We start from the raw sequence: 14,293 nt of genomic DNA, 5'->3' as shown, positions 1-14,293 counted from the left end.
TGGGCCTATTTCCTTATTTAAGCAGAAACTGAATTCCAGAAAGGAACCCATTTTCTCAATTGGAAGTGGAAACAAAAATATGGCCCTATTTTGAGATTCATGAGATGAGAGTTACCAGAGTGATGCCCACACAGTCTTTAAGAAGCAGTCTTTCCATCTGTGTGCCAATCACACGAGAATTAAACATTTTTACAACAAACTGGAGGATATGTTTGCTGGTCGTTAGGCCACAGCATGATTGCACAGAAACCTCTGGGCTCCCAGGAGCCAGAATTGAGGTCCAAAATCAAATATACCTACATACTTCCCTGTAGACTGAATGACTGCGTCCCCCTCATCCAAATTCATATGTTGAAATCCTACCACCTACTGTGAGGGTATTAGGAGGTGGGGCCTTTGGGAGTTGACTGGGTCATGAGGGCGAAGCCATCATGAATGGGATTAGTGCCCTTATAAGAGAGACCTCAGAGGGCTTCTCTACTCCTTCCGCTATATGAGGAGATGGTATCTTTTGAACCAGGATGGGGACTCGCGCCCGACTCCACAACTGTGAGAAGTAAATTTCTATTGTGTAGAAGCTACCCAGTCTATTATATTTTTGTTACAGCAGCTCAAAGACACACGTCAATGAAAAATTCAAGAGGAAAAAAAAAATGATTCACAACTCTCTTCAAACTGCACAGGTGGTTGCACAATTCTTCAAGAAAATGTGGCTTAAATTTTTTTTTCTTTTTTTTTATATTCAGAGCACTTTATCCACTCAGACTTCCCACTGCAAAGCTGATAAAGGTAATTGAAAGGCCAGCTTTTGCTGGAACAGTAATGAAGGCCAGAAGGGACCAAGAGCTTTGTTCCTCATAGCGGGACCCCTGAGAGGAGAAAACCACTTCCCGAGACCCCTTGAACAGAAGCAGCAGTAATCAAAAGCTGCAGAAGAGATATGGTCTGGGCTGATGGTCATGAATAATGCTTTTTGCAAGCTGTTTCTCCGGTGAAGTAACTAATGATAAATTCCTCTCCCTCAGATGGTTCCGCCTTCTTTTTCCCTGGCCAGAAGGCAAGGCAAATAGGCACGGTGCCCTCCCTGACGTGGGTCAGTGCTTGGAGACTGATCAGGAGCTGTGAATCACCCACTTTCATGTTCAGGAGAAGAGCGCTGCCCGGTCACCTGGCTTTCCTGCCCACCCACCGACCCACCCACCCACCTTCTGGCTAGAACTCATTTTACAATCATTAGTCATCCCATCTCCCCCTTTTATACTCAGAATTTTAAATGACATCACTTAACATCCCATAACTAAAAGCCACAAAGCCTTCTCTTAAGAGTCCTTGACTGTCTTGGGGATAAATAAGTGACAGGAAACAAGGCTCAGGGACTGTATCTCAGGAGCAAAGCCAGCTGGCACCTTGGCCCTTCTTACCTGGCTTCGAGAAGTGTCAAAGTACTGCCTGGTGAATGCCAAGATATCTTCTGTCTCGTTCTGTGAAAGGAAATAGGAGTCTTCGTCCTGCCTGAGGCTGAGGAGGCTGTGTAGGTAAAATTTATACTCTCGATTACTCATATTGAGCTTGGAAGAACAGATCTCTTCCTGATGAATAATGTAATAGAGGAGGAGAAGGGAAGCTCTCTGGACCACTTCCTCTCGGAGCTGCTCCTCGAAATCTCCCCCAGCTATTAGCAACAGGGCATCTGGTTCAAAGCACTGTTTCAAAAACACAAAATAAAACACAAGTAGAAACAAAGCTTAGTGAATAGTCCTAGAACTCTAACGACCACTGGATCTCCCCTGCTTATTATTTTATGAACAGGAAGGGAAGGTGGGCAGCCCCAATAGTCAGCTTCAAATGAGATAATCCAGGTTGGACTTTCATATATCAAGGATGCCCTCCTGGGGAGCCCTTACTCTCGGGGAGGAGTCGTTCTATCTCCAGTTCTCCATATGCTGCCTGGAGTAAAAGCAGTTGATTCTTTGGCTTTTAAAGGAATGTCCATTGCACTTAGAATGACATCCAAGCTCTACACAACTTTCTCATCGGTCTGGCTCTTGCCTTCCTCCCTCCCTTCCCTTCCCTTAGCCTCTTCCCACCTCTCGTTAACTTTCTGCCCCTGTGATTTTCCATCAGTCCCACCACGCATCAGGTCTTCTTCCCCCTCATTTCTCGGATCTAGCTTAAAGTGACACCCCCTTGGGGATGCTTTCCTGAACACCCTCTCTAGAATAGGAAATCCCAAACCCTGCCCCACGTTCTCCAGTGTGGCGCCATTCAATGGAAACAGGACCCAAGCCACAGAGGTGAGCCACACGTCACTTTAAACTTTCTAGTAGCCACTTTTGAGAAAGCAAATTAACTTTAATAACGTATCTAATACCGTCCCTTTTTGAAATATACATGCAAAGTAAGATTACTTCGACATGCCATCCAAATTTTTAAAAATTATCCATGAGCTATTTGACATTCTTTTTTTTTATTTATTTTTTCCCCTTTTATTTATTTTTTCAGCGTAACAGTATTCATTGTTTTTGCACAACACCCAGTGCTCCATGCAAAATGTGCCCTCCCCATTACCCACCACCTGTTCCCCCAACCTCCCACCCCTGACCCTTCAAAACCCTCAGGTTGTTTTCCAGAGTCCATAGTCTTTTATGGTTCGCCTCCCCTTCCAAATTTTTTTTTTTAATAAACATATAATGTATTTTTATCCCCAGGGGTACAGGTCTGACATTCTTTTTGTCGGGCTTAAGTCTTCAAAATCTGGTGTGCACTTTACACCTCCCAGCAGGTCTCAATTCAGATGAACCACGTATCAAATGGCCAACAGTCACGTGGGGCTAGTGGCAGCCTTAGCATAGAACAGGTTTATTTTCTTTGTGGCCCTAGTATTCTAAAACTGCTTTCTCTCCATGTTTATTTTCTCTCTTCCCCCGAGAACACGTGGTCCATTGGGCCAAGTTTTGTCTGTGTGCAGTTCTGTCCTCAGCATCGAGCACAATGCCTGGCTCTTAGGAGGTGTGAAAAGCCATGATGAACGCCATCTGCCTCGCCTTTACCCTACCTAAGAGAATGGCTTAAAAATACCTCCACGATGATTTCTTTGTTTCACACACACAGCCCGACGCCCGGCTCAGCTCATCTGGGAAGTTTACGTGGCAGAAGGTGTTTTGGGTAATGCGATGGGACGATGAGAAAAAAAGATACACACAGAGTTGTGGAAGGGAAACTCTCCTGACAAGATAGGAGCTGCCTTACTTCAAAGACAGTGAGGCACTCTTAAGAATTCTCCTAGGAGGGAGCGCCTGGGTGGCTCAGTGGGTTAAAGCTTCTGCCTTCGGCTCAGGTCATGATCTCAGGGTCCTGGGATCGAGCCCCGCATCAGGCTCTCCTGCTTCCCCCTCTCTCTCTGCCTGCCTCTCTGCCTACTTGTGATCTCTCTCTGTCAAATAAATAAATATAATCTTGAAAAAAAAAAAAAAAGAATTCTCCTAGGATACCAGAAGCAGCCCATGGCATAGCCTCAGCCTCAGAGTCAAGCCATGGAGGGATGCCTGTCCTGAGTCCCAGAGGGATTTTTTTTTTTTCCCACGGCAGGACAGTTTACGAGAATATCTTTTAATCTACTCTCTGAGGTGGAAGCTTCAGGCGTCCTAATTCCATGTGTGCTGGGTGTCCCACCGGGGAACTTCTGGGACATACCGTCTGAGTCAAGAAGAAACATGTCGTCTGTTTCTAAAGCAAAGCATTCGTCACATTCTTCACGAGCCATGCAGATTCCGTCCTCGCCCCAGCTCAGCTACCCCGGGATAAGAACTCAGCAAACAGGCTTCCCAACAAGACCAACTCGATGTGGCCATAAAGCTTCACCACTGAAACCAACCCAGCCCTTTTCTGTTTCTTGATCAGCCCACAAGAAAAGTTCATGGGTTGGTAGCTGTTGGCGGAGCCGACACCAAGACTCAAGGAGGTGAATCAGTTGAAACAAAAGTGTAATCAAGCCATGTGCCCAGGACACTGCTAAGCACCTTAGGTATTCAAGCATTCCCCAGTACATGTTTCTAGCTGGTAGGTGCCTGGGTGGCTCAGTCAGTTAAGCATCTGCCTTTGGCTCAGGTCATGATCCCAGGGTCGTGGAACTGAGCTCCGTATCAGGCTCCCTGCTAAGTGGTGAGTCTACTTCTTCCTCTGCCTGCTGCTCCCCCTGCTTGTGCTCTGTGTCTGTCAAATAAATAAAGTCTAGAGAAAAAAACCCAAATCTAATTGGTTCTGGGAAAAAAAAAGTCAGATAATCTGTTTTTTGATGGTGAGAATATTATTCCACTATTTTAAATGGAAAAACAAAATGTCTCCAGCCCATTTGATAACCCACCAAATATTTCTGCATAATGTTAAGCACTGAAAATACCACTTACCCAATTAACTCACAGTGAATAATGGGTACATTACTATATGGGTAATGGGTAATAATGGGTACATTTCTGTGCAGTACGCAAGGGCAATGCACAGAATCCAGCGTGAGTTATGTCTTTCTTCTACAAGGAAGGTATAACTATAGAATATGTGAGAACCAAGTCTAAGAAAGTCTAAGCAATGTACCTGAGGTCACAGAGCTAATACTGCCCAATCTTAATTCCCCCTCTGCCAAGGATAGGCTTTATTCTCTTATTCCTTGGTTTTGTGCCATGAAGAACATAAGCTGTAGACCCACCAAGTACTTCATGTGCAGCCCTTTTGACCAGTAATTTCCTCTCCCTCCTGTTTGATAGAAAAAAAGGTCAATTAGGAGACCAATGGATTGGTGGTTCAGTGGGTTAAGCATCCGCCTTTGGCTCAGATCATGATTCTGAGGTCCTGGGATCGAGTCCCATGTATGGCTTCCAGCTCAGTGGGGAGCCCTCTGTTCTCCCTCTCCCTCTGTCCCTTCCCCTGCTTGTGCTCTCTCTCTCAAATAAATAAATAAGATCTTAAAAAAAAAGAATACCAAGGGAGGTATAAACAATATATATAAAAATATATATTGATATATATATAAATATATATATTGATATATATAGATAGAAAGATATAAATCAATAAGGACATAGCACCACAAGAAGACTGAATGATTTCTTGCTGACAGACTGTCAAGTGCTGTTCCGGTTGTTTGATGAGTCTGTATGTCGGACAAAGTGCCAGTGGAACAAGAAATAGCACTTCCATGAGGCCACAGGACCAGGCACACATGGCCAGGGTTTGGTTGACAGCACATAGCAGAGTACATGGCCACACTTCGTCCCATCTCCCATCCAGGGTGCCCAAGACCCTTCTCCATTCATGGCTCCTCCTCAATGTACCCTCTAGGATAGGAAGAGGAGGGATGGGGTGCCTGGGTGGCTCAGTGGGTTAAGCCTCTGCCTTCCGCTCGGGTCATGATCTCAGGGTCCTGGGATCGAGCCCTACATTGGGCTCTTTGCTCAGCAGGGAGCCTGCTTCCCTCCCCCTTCTGCTTGCTGCTCTGCCTACTTGTGATCTCTCTCTGTGTCAAATAAAGAAATAAAATCTAAAAACAAAAAAAGAAAAAGAAAAAAAGGAAGAGGAGGGATGTGGCCTGGGGCAGCAGAGATGAGGGTGAGATATGGTTTGTGAAAAGCATAGAATGGGGAACGTAAATTGATTTCTGACTGAAAATGTCGAAATAGTAGTGGAACAGCTCATTCTGTCTGATGAGAGATTTCCTTCATCTCGAATGAACAGAAGTTCCCTAACCTTGCTTTAATTTTCTGACGCCTGCTTGAATAAAGCTCAGTGGGGAACCCAGCGACCGTGGACTGACAACGTTTTGCTTTTTTATGATATTGGACTTTTAAGAAGTTACCTGTATATGGAGGGCAGTGACTTGAGGAAAGACTACTCTTGGGAACATCAGGAGATCTAACAGACACGGACAGGACAGAAAGCTCTACCGGCGTGCATGGGAGACTGGACTTTCTAATTCATCATCACTAGATCTGTTGTTAGAGCTTTTAGCAGTGGCTGGGTTGTGTTTGGGAAATGATGTCTAGTAAAAATTTGCAAATACTTCCACCTCATAGGCAACAAGATCCGTCTAAGGAGTTAACTCGGGTGAAGTGATTCTTTGTTAAAGAAGAATGGACTCATTCAGGAATAATCTGTCAATTTCCCTTTGGTTTCTTGTCAGGTGGAAGCAATCAGGTTTCAAAGGGAAAATAAACAGGTTCTGGATTCCTATAGGCAAATCAGATCACCTTCCCCAGCCGCCTCATTTAGTTTTGTTGGTTGCTGATGCTAGAAAAGCCTCAGTGATAGAAACATTAGGAAATCTTTCTTCTGCATTAACAGGGCAGTTGTCATACTTGTAGATAAACTTCAAAGATTTTAGATCCAAAGGTGTTTAAGTTTGATTATTGTTACAGATAAATCCACTGGCCTTTTTCAAGTTCTTAGATTTTTATAAGGTCTCTTTTTTGGAGGGGGGGGCTTATAATAGACTCTAAGAGGGAAATTATATTTCTTCTTTTTCCTGCCAAACCAAGAGTTGGAAGAATGTTGGCTGATGGCAGGTACTGGCTTTTTGTGGGTCTATACCAGATTCTGTGATATTTCTGACTGACAGAGATAAGTCTTCCTGAGATAAGAAAAACCTGTTAGATCAATAAGATAGAGTTTGAGCTTTTCCCTGTTTATCCTGGGACAGAAATGACAAATGGGGGAGGGGGCACTGAATTAAATGCAGGACCTTAAACCTGTGGTTCTCTACCTTGAAGGTGTCTGAGAATCTTCTAGAGATCTTGGATAAAACCCCCAAGCCCCTGGGACGGAGGGCGGGGGAAGTCTGGGGACAGGGCAGGAGGGGGGTGCTGAGGATTATCTCATTTCTCACCAGCACCACTCCAGGGTCCCTGGGAAAAGAGGATGGACATATCCATGATGCACAGGAAATGTGAGGGGACAGAAAGAGCTTGAGCTGTTGTGCCCCAGCTCATGGCCATGTGGTCCTCACACACAGCTCCCTGAGGAGATAACCAGCACTGGGGTCTTATAGATGAGGGAGCTGAGGTTCAACATGTCCTAACAACTAGAAGGTACCAGAACAAGGATTTGGGCCCAGTGCCGGCTGACCCCAGACACTGGGTTCTTATCCCTTCACCATGTCTGGAATCCGTGTAGGGTCATGGTTCCCACCATAACTGAAGTGGAATTTATTCGCTTAGAGTTACTTAATCCCTCATTAAATTCATTAAAACTCCATTCTAACCTTCTCATTAAAAGAAGCTAAAAAGGCCATGATCAGGCAAGACTATCCATTTTCAAAGGCTAAAGCTTGAATGAATTTATTTTTAAATGCACAGTGTTTTCAGACACTGCAGATTCACACACACACACACACACACACACACACACACATTCAGTTTTTATCTAAGCATGAAATAAATTTGGGGACATTTTTTTTCTCCTCACAAATTTAAGAAACCTACTTCCCTCTTTTTTCCCCAGACATTTAAGGATATGAACTTACCCCCTTGCCCTCTTTTTACCACAGAATTTCTTTCTTTTCTTTTTTAAGATTTTATTTACCAAAGAATTTCTAATACAAATGCTGCCTCTAAATGGACAAAGTCTCCAAAAAGACATACAAGATTCAAGAACGAGCTGAAGCCCTGTGGCTTGTGCCAAAATGTGACTGTTTGTCAAACCAACAGGGCACTGTTTCTCCCTGGCTTTTTTATGAATGACAAGGAGAGATTTCATGGGATCTTATGGGGAGCTCAGGTGAAGTGTAGCTTTGTGAGCAGGTCAAGTGGAAATTTGCCCCTTTTTTTCTTTCTTTCTTTTTTGTCTTTCCTTTCTTTCTTTTTTCTTTTTCTTTTCTTTCTTTCTTTTTTTTTTAACCTCCGTCTTTTCCACAGAGAAAGAGCTGCAGCAAGAGGGCTATTCAAGACAAGGGTTTCACTTCCTAGGAAAGGAAATAGCTCAAACAGAAGCTAAATTGGTCAAATGCTTGGTAATGTCACAGAAAACAAAAAGTGCAAAACAATTTCTCCGCCCCTCAAAAAAAACAGGAGAACAATTTTGCGTGTTTACATTCGCCCTAGCAAGACGAATATTCAACCAGCCTTAATAAGGCACTTTATGTCATTAGAGGAGAACATTTCCCTGAAGCAAATTCTCAGAGGACATTAATAAGATATGACTCCGAGTTATTTCCATGGGGAAGTCTTATGTTGCTATATATATAAATTAATGTCATTACAGATGAGTTGCCTATTTTAACACATGTTTTCTCTGGGAGCCTTTGGGAGTTTCACTAATTATCAAATTATTTATTGTTTGCACAGAGCAGAGAAAAAATTCTATTAGTAAGACCCTCTGTCATGAAAAAAAAAAGAAAAAGAAAAACAAACACATATACACACACACAAAACAAAAAACAAAACACTTGGCCAGGAAATGTTTCCCCTAGAATGAAGCATGATTGAGAAAGTCTGCCAAATTTTTTTCTTTCTCTCTCTCTCTCTCTCTCTCTTTTTTTTTTTTTTTTTTTTTGGCTGGAGGCAGTTATTTGCTTATTTATTTATTTATTTGTAGGTTCATTCTGGGGGAAAAAATCTCATCAATCAGGAAAGGGATGGTGAATGGTGTTTTTGTTTGTTCTTGTTTGCTATCCTCTGACAATATTGGCTCCTAACTCTGTGGGTCCCTACTCCTTGATGGAGACTTTCTGATTTTACGTTAAATGCTGACTTTCCATTAAGGTGGATTTTACATGAAAGCAGCCTGCAGAGGATTTTTTAAAAATTCCATTCCAGGCAAGTTAAATCTCTTTCACGGAGGGAGGAAGAAGCCCCAGCATGATGTTTGGGGAAAGCTGCCCAGACAATGCTGAGGAGCGGACAGAGCTTGAGGGCCATGGGGCAGACCAGGGGAAAGCTGGGAGCCCAGCTCTGCGAGCCACAGGCTTCATTTTAGCTCCATGTACAGTACTTCTCTTCCCCAGGTTAGATGTGTCATTAAAAAAAAAATTACTTATTTTAGAGAGAAAGACAGAACAAGCAGGAAGGGCAGAGGAAGAAGGAATTTCAAGCAAACTCCGCACCTCAACGCCAAGCCTGACATGGGGCTCGATCCGATGACACTGAGATCAAGACCTGAGCTGAGACCAAGAAACCGAGACTCAACCGACTGCCTCACGCAGGCGCCAGTCAGATGTGTCATTTTTGAGAGGATGATTATCCAATTCATGAACGACCCACCATGCAACATTCTAGAAAACACCAATCAACACCCAGGATGAAGTACTTCAAAAATTCAGCATTAGAAAAATATCTTATCACTATCATCCTGCTCCCCCAAACAAAGAGTGTCTAACCAGTGAAGGACAAGTTCCCCACAACGACAAAAAATAAATAACATAGCATAACATAACATAACATAACATAACATAAATAAAATAAAATAAGTAAAATAAAGTAATGTAAAGTAAAGTAAAATAAAATAAAATAAAACAGTAAATCAGAAAGAAGAGAGAACTAAAAGCTCCAACTTGCAGCTAAATACCCCTCCACATGCTGGAGGGTTGCAGAAAGGCTTCAAGAAACTTTACTGTTTTAACCCACCGAGCCACCCAGGCGCCCCTGAAACTTTACTGTTTTAATAAACGAAAATCCCCGTGTTTTGAATTGCTGTATGGAGGATGCTGAGTGAGTGACTCGCAGTACCCTAGCTGCGGGCTTTATCACACCGCAGCGCGCCGCCCACCTGGGTACCACGTCTTGATTTTCCTTTAGCGAAGTAAAGGGCCGGAGAAGCCATGGCTCTCTTTGGAACACGCACCGGTACCTGACCCCGTATCCTATTGCACTAACCAGGCTGCAATCTCCTTGCATTCCATTTCTCCTCCGCGGGCAGCCAGTTTTCTCCAGCAAGGTTTTGATGAGGCTTCTCGAATGGTTCTGGGGTGGGGGGTCACCAGCAGACAGAGCTCGTAGTACTTCCGTCAGATGGTCGGGGCTCCAGGGGCCGCCGCTGTCCTGCGTGGAGGGTCTTTCCGTCTCAGTAGAGGGAACAAGGCCGAGGAAAAGGAACACGGGCACCCCCAATATTGGAAGCTTTGTCCAGAACATTTCCACCCTTCCTTTACCTGGAGACCCTGTGTGATGGAGTCGGGTGGCTTGCTGTCGGTGTAAACTTGTAATGGGAGGAATTTCTCTGGTAAAGGGAAAAAATTAAGGCTTTAATTATTCCGCCTGCAACGTGTTTGAAAGGATTCATTAAGGGGGCGGCTAAGCTGATTTGCAGTGGTCAGCCGGTTCTGAACAGCAGCGGGGGGCGGGGGTAGGGAGGTTGGTGGGGGGTGTCTGTAGGTCATTTGTAACTGCAAACAGCAGGCAGGGCTCAGGGCTGTGCACTTAGTTCAAACTGTAGAACAGCCAAGAAGTTTGTGCGATTGCCTCTCTCAACTCAGCAGAGGAACTGAATTAGGAAGAAGTTTCTCTCTTCATCCTGCAGGTGGTACCAGTCCTAGGACCCAGACAGGAAATTCGCTGTTTTGTTTTGTTTTTTTTTTTCCCATCCTAGAGTAGAACTCTCATGGCTGGGTGGTCCTCATCGCTCAAGTAAGTAAATAAAAAACAAACAGAAAATACATTTCCATAAATTACCCATATCACATGGAATGGGACGGTTTTTGTTAAGGAAGGATACTAGAAGAAAACATTCACTGTTCATTTTTCATTTTTTAGACGCTGGTAGTTTTTTAGGTTTTAGTTTATTAAAAGTACCAACTAGCAGAAAAAGCCCAGGGTTTCAAGACCTCAAGAGCCGTCATAAATCCACAAACTTAATGGTCACTAAAGGCATGAGGGACAACTTGAGAGCCAATCAGCTTTCTACAAAAAAAAAAAAAAAGAAAGAAAGAAAAAAGAAAATAATAATAATCCTTTCACCCAATTGCCTAAGGAATGCAAAATGTTAACAGCATCTCATGTCAGATCTCAGCCCAGAGATGAGGTAATAATGACTGTGGGGTAGTAGAGGGGATATTGGGATTACTTCTATGGTTAAGAAAACAGAGAGTTTAAGATTCTTATGTTAGCATTTAAAAAATGACAGAGAATGAGACAAACATTTCTAAATGTGGTGCTTACCGTTAGGAGAAAGATAAATGATTATTTATCTGGAGCTCCGTGGCCTTTTAAATCTTGGAGAGTACTTTGTGGTTACAAAGTCCTGTTTTTAAAATTCCTTGACTGTGCACTGGGAGCTGGAGAGGATTATTTCAACCCAGAGAGGTTTTCAGTTGCTATGGAGAGAGCTGCTCTGGGGGTAACAATGAAGGTGGATAAAAATGAGAACTTTCTGTCTGGCAGATTTTCAGGAAAATCAAATAAAACTGGCTGGTGAACCTGACTTTTTATATCAGTATTTACGAATGCTCTTAAAAGTCAAAGAAAAACTTAGAATTTCTTACCAGTCCCTTGCCTTTTAAGGGACAGATCTAGGTCAAAGGATTTCACCTTGCAGAATGGAAAGGCTTTAGTGTTAGATCAAGATCTTTTTTTTTTTCCTTTCCAGTTGATTCTGTAACTGTTTTAGCCACACTCAAGCCAAAGATTTGTTGAAAAGATAAGCTCTATAAAGCCCTTCATTACATAAGGTGCAGGGGTTTAAAAAGACTTAAGGCACTTGAAAATCCGTAAAAAGAGCTCTTCCAGCAAGAAGAAAAGTATTTGTTGGAGGCATAAAGTTCTTACCTAGGAAGTGAGTGGGGAACTTGAATTAGCCTATATATGTTCTGATCCCAGAGTCTGCAGTAGAAGCGATGATGTAAGGATCCCAAGACCCTGTGAAACACGTTCCAGACAAATTATTAGCAAAGCAACGACTGAGAGAACAAAGTGCTAAATTGTGGAGGAGGTAAGAGAAGGTTAAATCTACGATTTCAAAATGGACAAAGTACGTGTATGGGGCCCACGGTACATGAAACACCACGTGATGCCGAAGGATGCAGGGAAGGGACGAGGTCCTGAGTTCAGTTCCGGGGTCGGGGTGAGGAGGGTGCGGAGGGAGTGGGGCTTCTTGGCATGGGGGCAGAGGAAATGAAAAGAGAAAGGAAATGATGGAGAAAGTCTTCTCCATCACTAACGATGTGAGAGCTGGGAGCAACAGCAGGAGACAACCTGAGAGAATGCTGTGACCCTTATGGAAACGGAGGGCAAAAGCTCCTAGAAATGCCCAGCTTCTCTCCAGTGACACACATCCCAGAGCAGGTGGATTTACCTCAACTGTCAAGGGAAGAGACTTGGCTTGTTTCTCCTGAGCCCTCTGGTGAGCTGAGCAGGAGTCAGTGTCCAGGATCATCAGTCCGGGGGTGCCTGAGTGGCTCAGTTGGTTAAGCGTCTGCCTTTGGCTCAGGTCATGATTCCGGGTCCTGGGATCCAGTCCTGCATCAGACTCCTTGCTCAGAAGGGAGCCTGTTTCTCCCTCTGCCTGGTGCTCCCCTGCTTATACTCTGATAAATACATAAAATCTTTAAAAAAAAAAGAGAGAGAGAGAGAGAGAGAGAATCATCAGTCCAGCAGGGAGAGGAGTGAGGAGGTGGTCAGGGCTCCCCAGCTGGGGCCCTGAGTCAGTGCAGAGAAGGGAGTGGACTTGGGGCAGAGGAGCACGGACAAAGCTCCCAGCAGCTCAGGCTCTTGGCCTGTGGCCACCCCCACTGGGGAACCACCTCAGCCTTATCTGTCTCAGGGATTGGTGTCTACGGCAAAGTCCAAAACATGACGGGCCTCCCAGCACGTGCTACCTTTCAGTACCTCCGCATGACCTTGTTTCTGGAATTAAGCTGGCGGTTCTCCGCCCTGCACTAATTAGTAGGTCCTAAAATCTGTGCTCCCTGCCCAAATCTTACCGAGTGACCTGTGGGATACAGAAGAACCTGGTCTCGACTTGCTCTAACCTAGGGTCCCAGGACAGTGGCCCTTCTGAGCCTCTGGGACTTTTCCCGATTCCTCTGTGCGTTATCTTGTCTCAGGCTCTCCAAGGCTACAGATGCCCTCCTAATAGCTCTCAGCTGTTCCCACTACCTGCGCCAGCCTACCCAGCACCGCACAACTTCCCCACTGGATAAACAACTGCCTCCCAATGTCACATGGCCAAGCCTGTTTGTCCCCAGGGGTTGCAGCACCCCACAGTCGACCCCCAGCCACGGTCCTGTCCCTGTCTGGGGACACGGCGTTCAGGTGGGGCAGGCAGAAGCCCAAGATGTAGTCGCTAAGTAAGGCCAAGCTGCGGAGGGCCAGCAAGAGAAAAGCCGGAGTCATAAAGGAACAGAACACTTAGCAGAACCCAGTGGCTTGAACTTCTGACCTGACTCCGGGTTGTAGCTTTAACTGCCTGAGTGCAGCCTGCCTGAAACCAACTTTCCTTAAACATGCTTGTATTTGGGGGTGCCTGGGTGGCTCAGTGGGTTAAAGCCTCTGCCTTCAGCTCAGGTCATGATCCCAGGGTCCTGGGATCGAGCAGGGAGCCTGCTTCCTCCTCTCTCTGCCTGCCTCTCTGCCTACTTGTGATCTCTGTCTGTCAAATAAATAAATAAAAATCTTAAAAAAAAAAAAAAAAGCTTGTATTTGCAATCCAAACCAACCTCTAGGGGTAATGAGTTTCAGATGTTAGCTAGCCCGCTGCACAAAGAAGGAGCTAATTTACTCCTGATTGATAGTTACGAGGCATTTGGCCCCATTTGAGACCACACTTACCTGATGCAAAGTGTCTTGATATACAGACACTTTGCATTCTCACAGGAAGATGTAGCAGACAGGAAGTGGGAGAGAAGGTGGTACTTGACCAGTCTTTCCTTCAGTTCTGAGTCTTTTCTTTTTGGTATGGCCTGTGTTTCAAACTTCTTCTTTAGGCCTTATAATATATTTACATGTCTACCCTGCCTTGAACTAGAAAGAATTTAAAGAGGCCCATCAGGAAACGTGAAATAAATGACAGCGACTTAAGAGACTGACACCAGAGTAAAGCCATCTTGTGGGTCTAGTTCAGGGCTGCCCTGTACAGTTCTGAAGGTTGGGCATTGCACAACTTTAAGGATCATCATTCACTTCCATAATCATCACAGATTTCTATATTTATTTCAACAATTTTCCAGCATATTTTGGCTTTGTTTCTGGTGGAAAAAGCCAACAAATTTTGGCTTTTTTTTGTTTCTGCCCTTCTTCTCCAGCATCTTGCCTACCCACTGTGGGACCAGCTCTGGCAGTAATAGGAGGTCTTACCTTTCTGAGCTGCCTCTGGGCCT

At 44.4% G+C, this 14,293-nt stretch overlaps 1 protein-coding gene across 3 annotated transcripts in view; it reads right to left on the bottom strand.

The window, feature by feature from the left end:
• The window catches only part of SLC39A12 (solute carrier family 39 member 12), a 79,270-nt gene extending 68,045 nt beyond the window's left edge, over positions 1-11,225 (bottom strand). For all 3 annotated transcript variants that reach the window (XM_046012776.1, XM_046012778.1, XM_046012777.1), the window contains exons 1-3: positions 11,139-11,225; positions 9,858-10,200; positions 1,422-1,703 (exon numbers count right to left, since the gene is read on the bottom strand). In XM_046012776.1, the coding sequence (XP_045868732.1) occupies positions 1,422-1,703; positions 9,858-10,115 (540 nt within the window). In that variant the 5' untranslated portion in view covers positions 10,116-10,200; positions 11,139-11,225. The remainder of the gene's footprint in view (positions 1-1,421; positions 1,704-9,857; positions 10,201-11,138) is intronic.
• Positions 11,226-14,293: the final 3,068 nt, after the last annotated feature.

This window comes from Meles meles, chromosome 7, assembly GCF_922984935.1.
Source record: "Meles meles chromosome 7, mMelMel3.1 paternal haplotype, whole genome shotgun sequence".
Taxonomy (NCBI): Eukaryota; Metazoa; Chordata; class Mammalia; order Carnivora; family Mustelidae; genus Meles; species Meles meles.
This window is presented reverse-complemented; position numbering and strand designations above follow the sequence as displayed.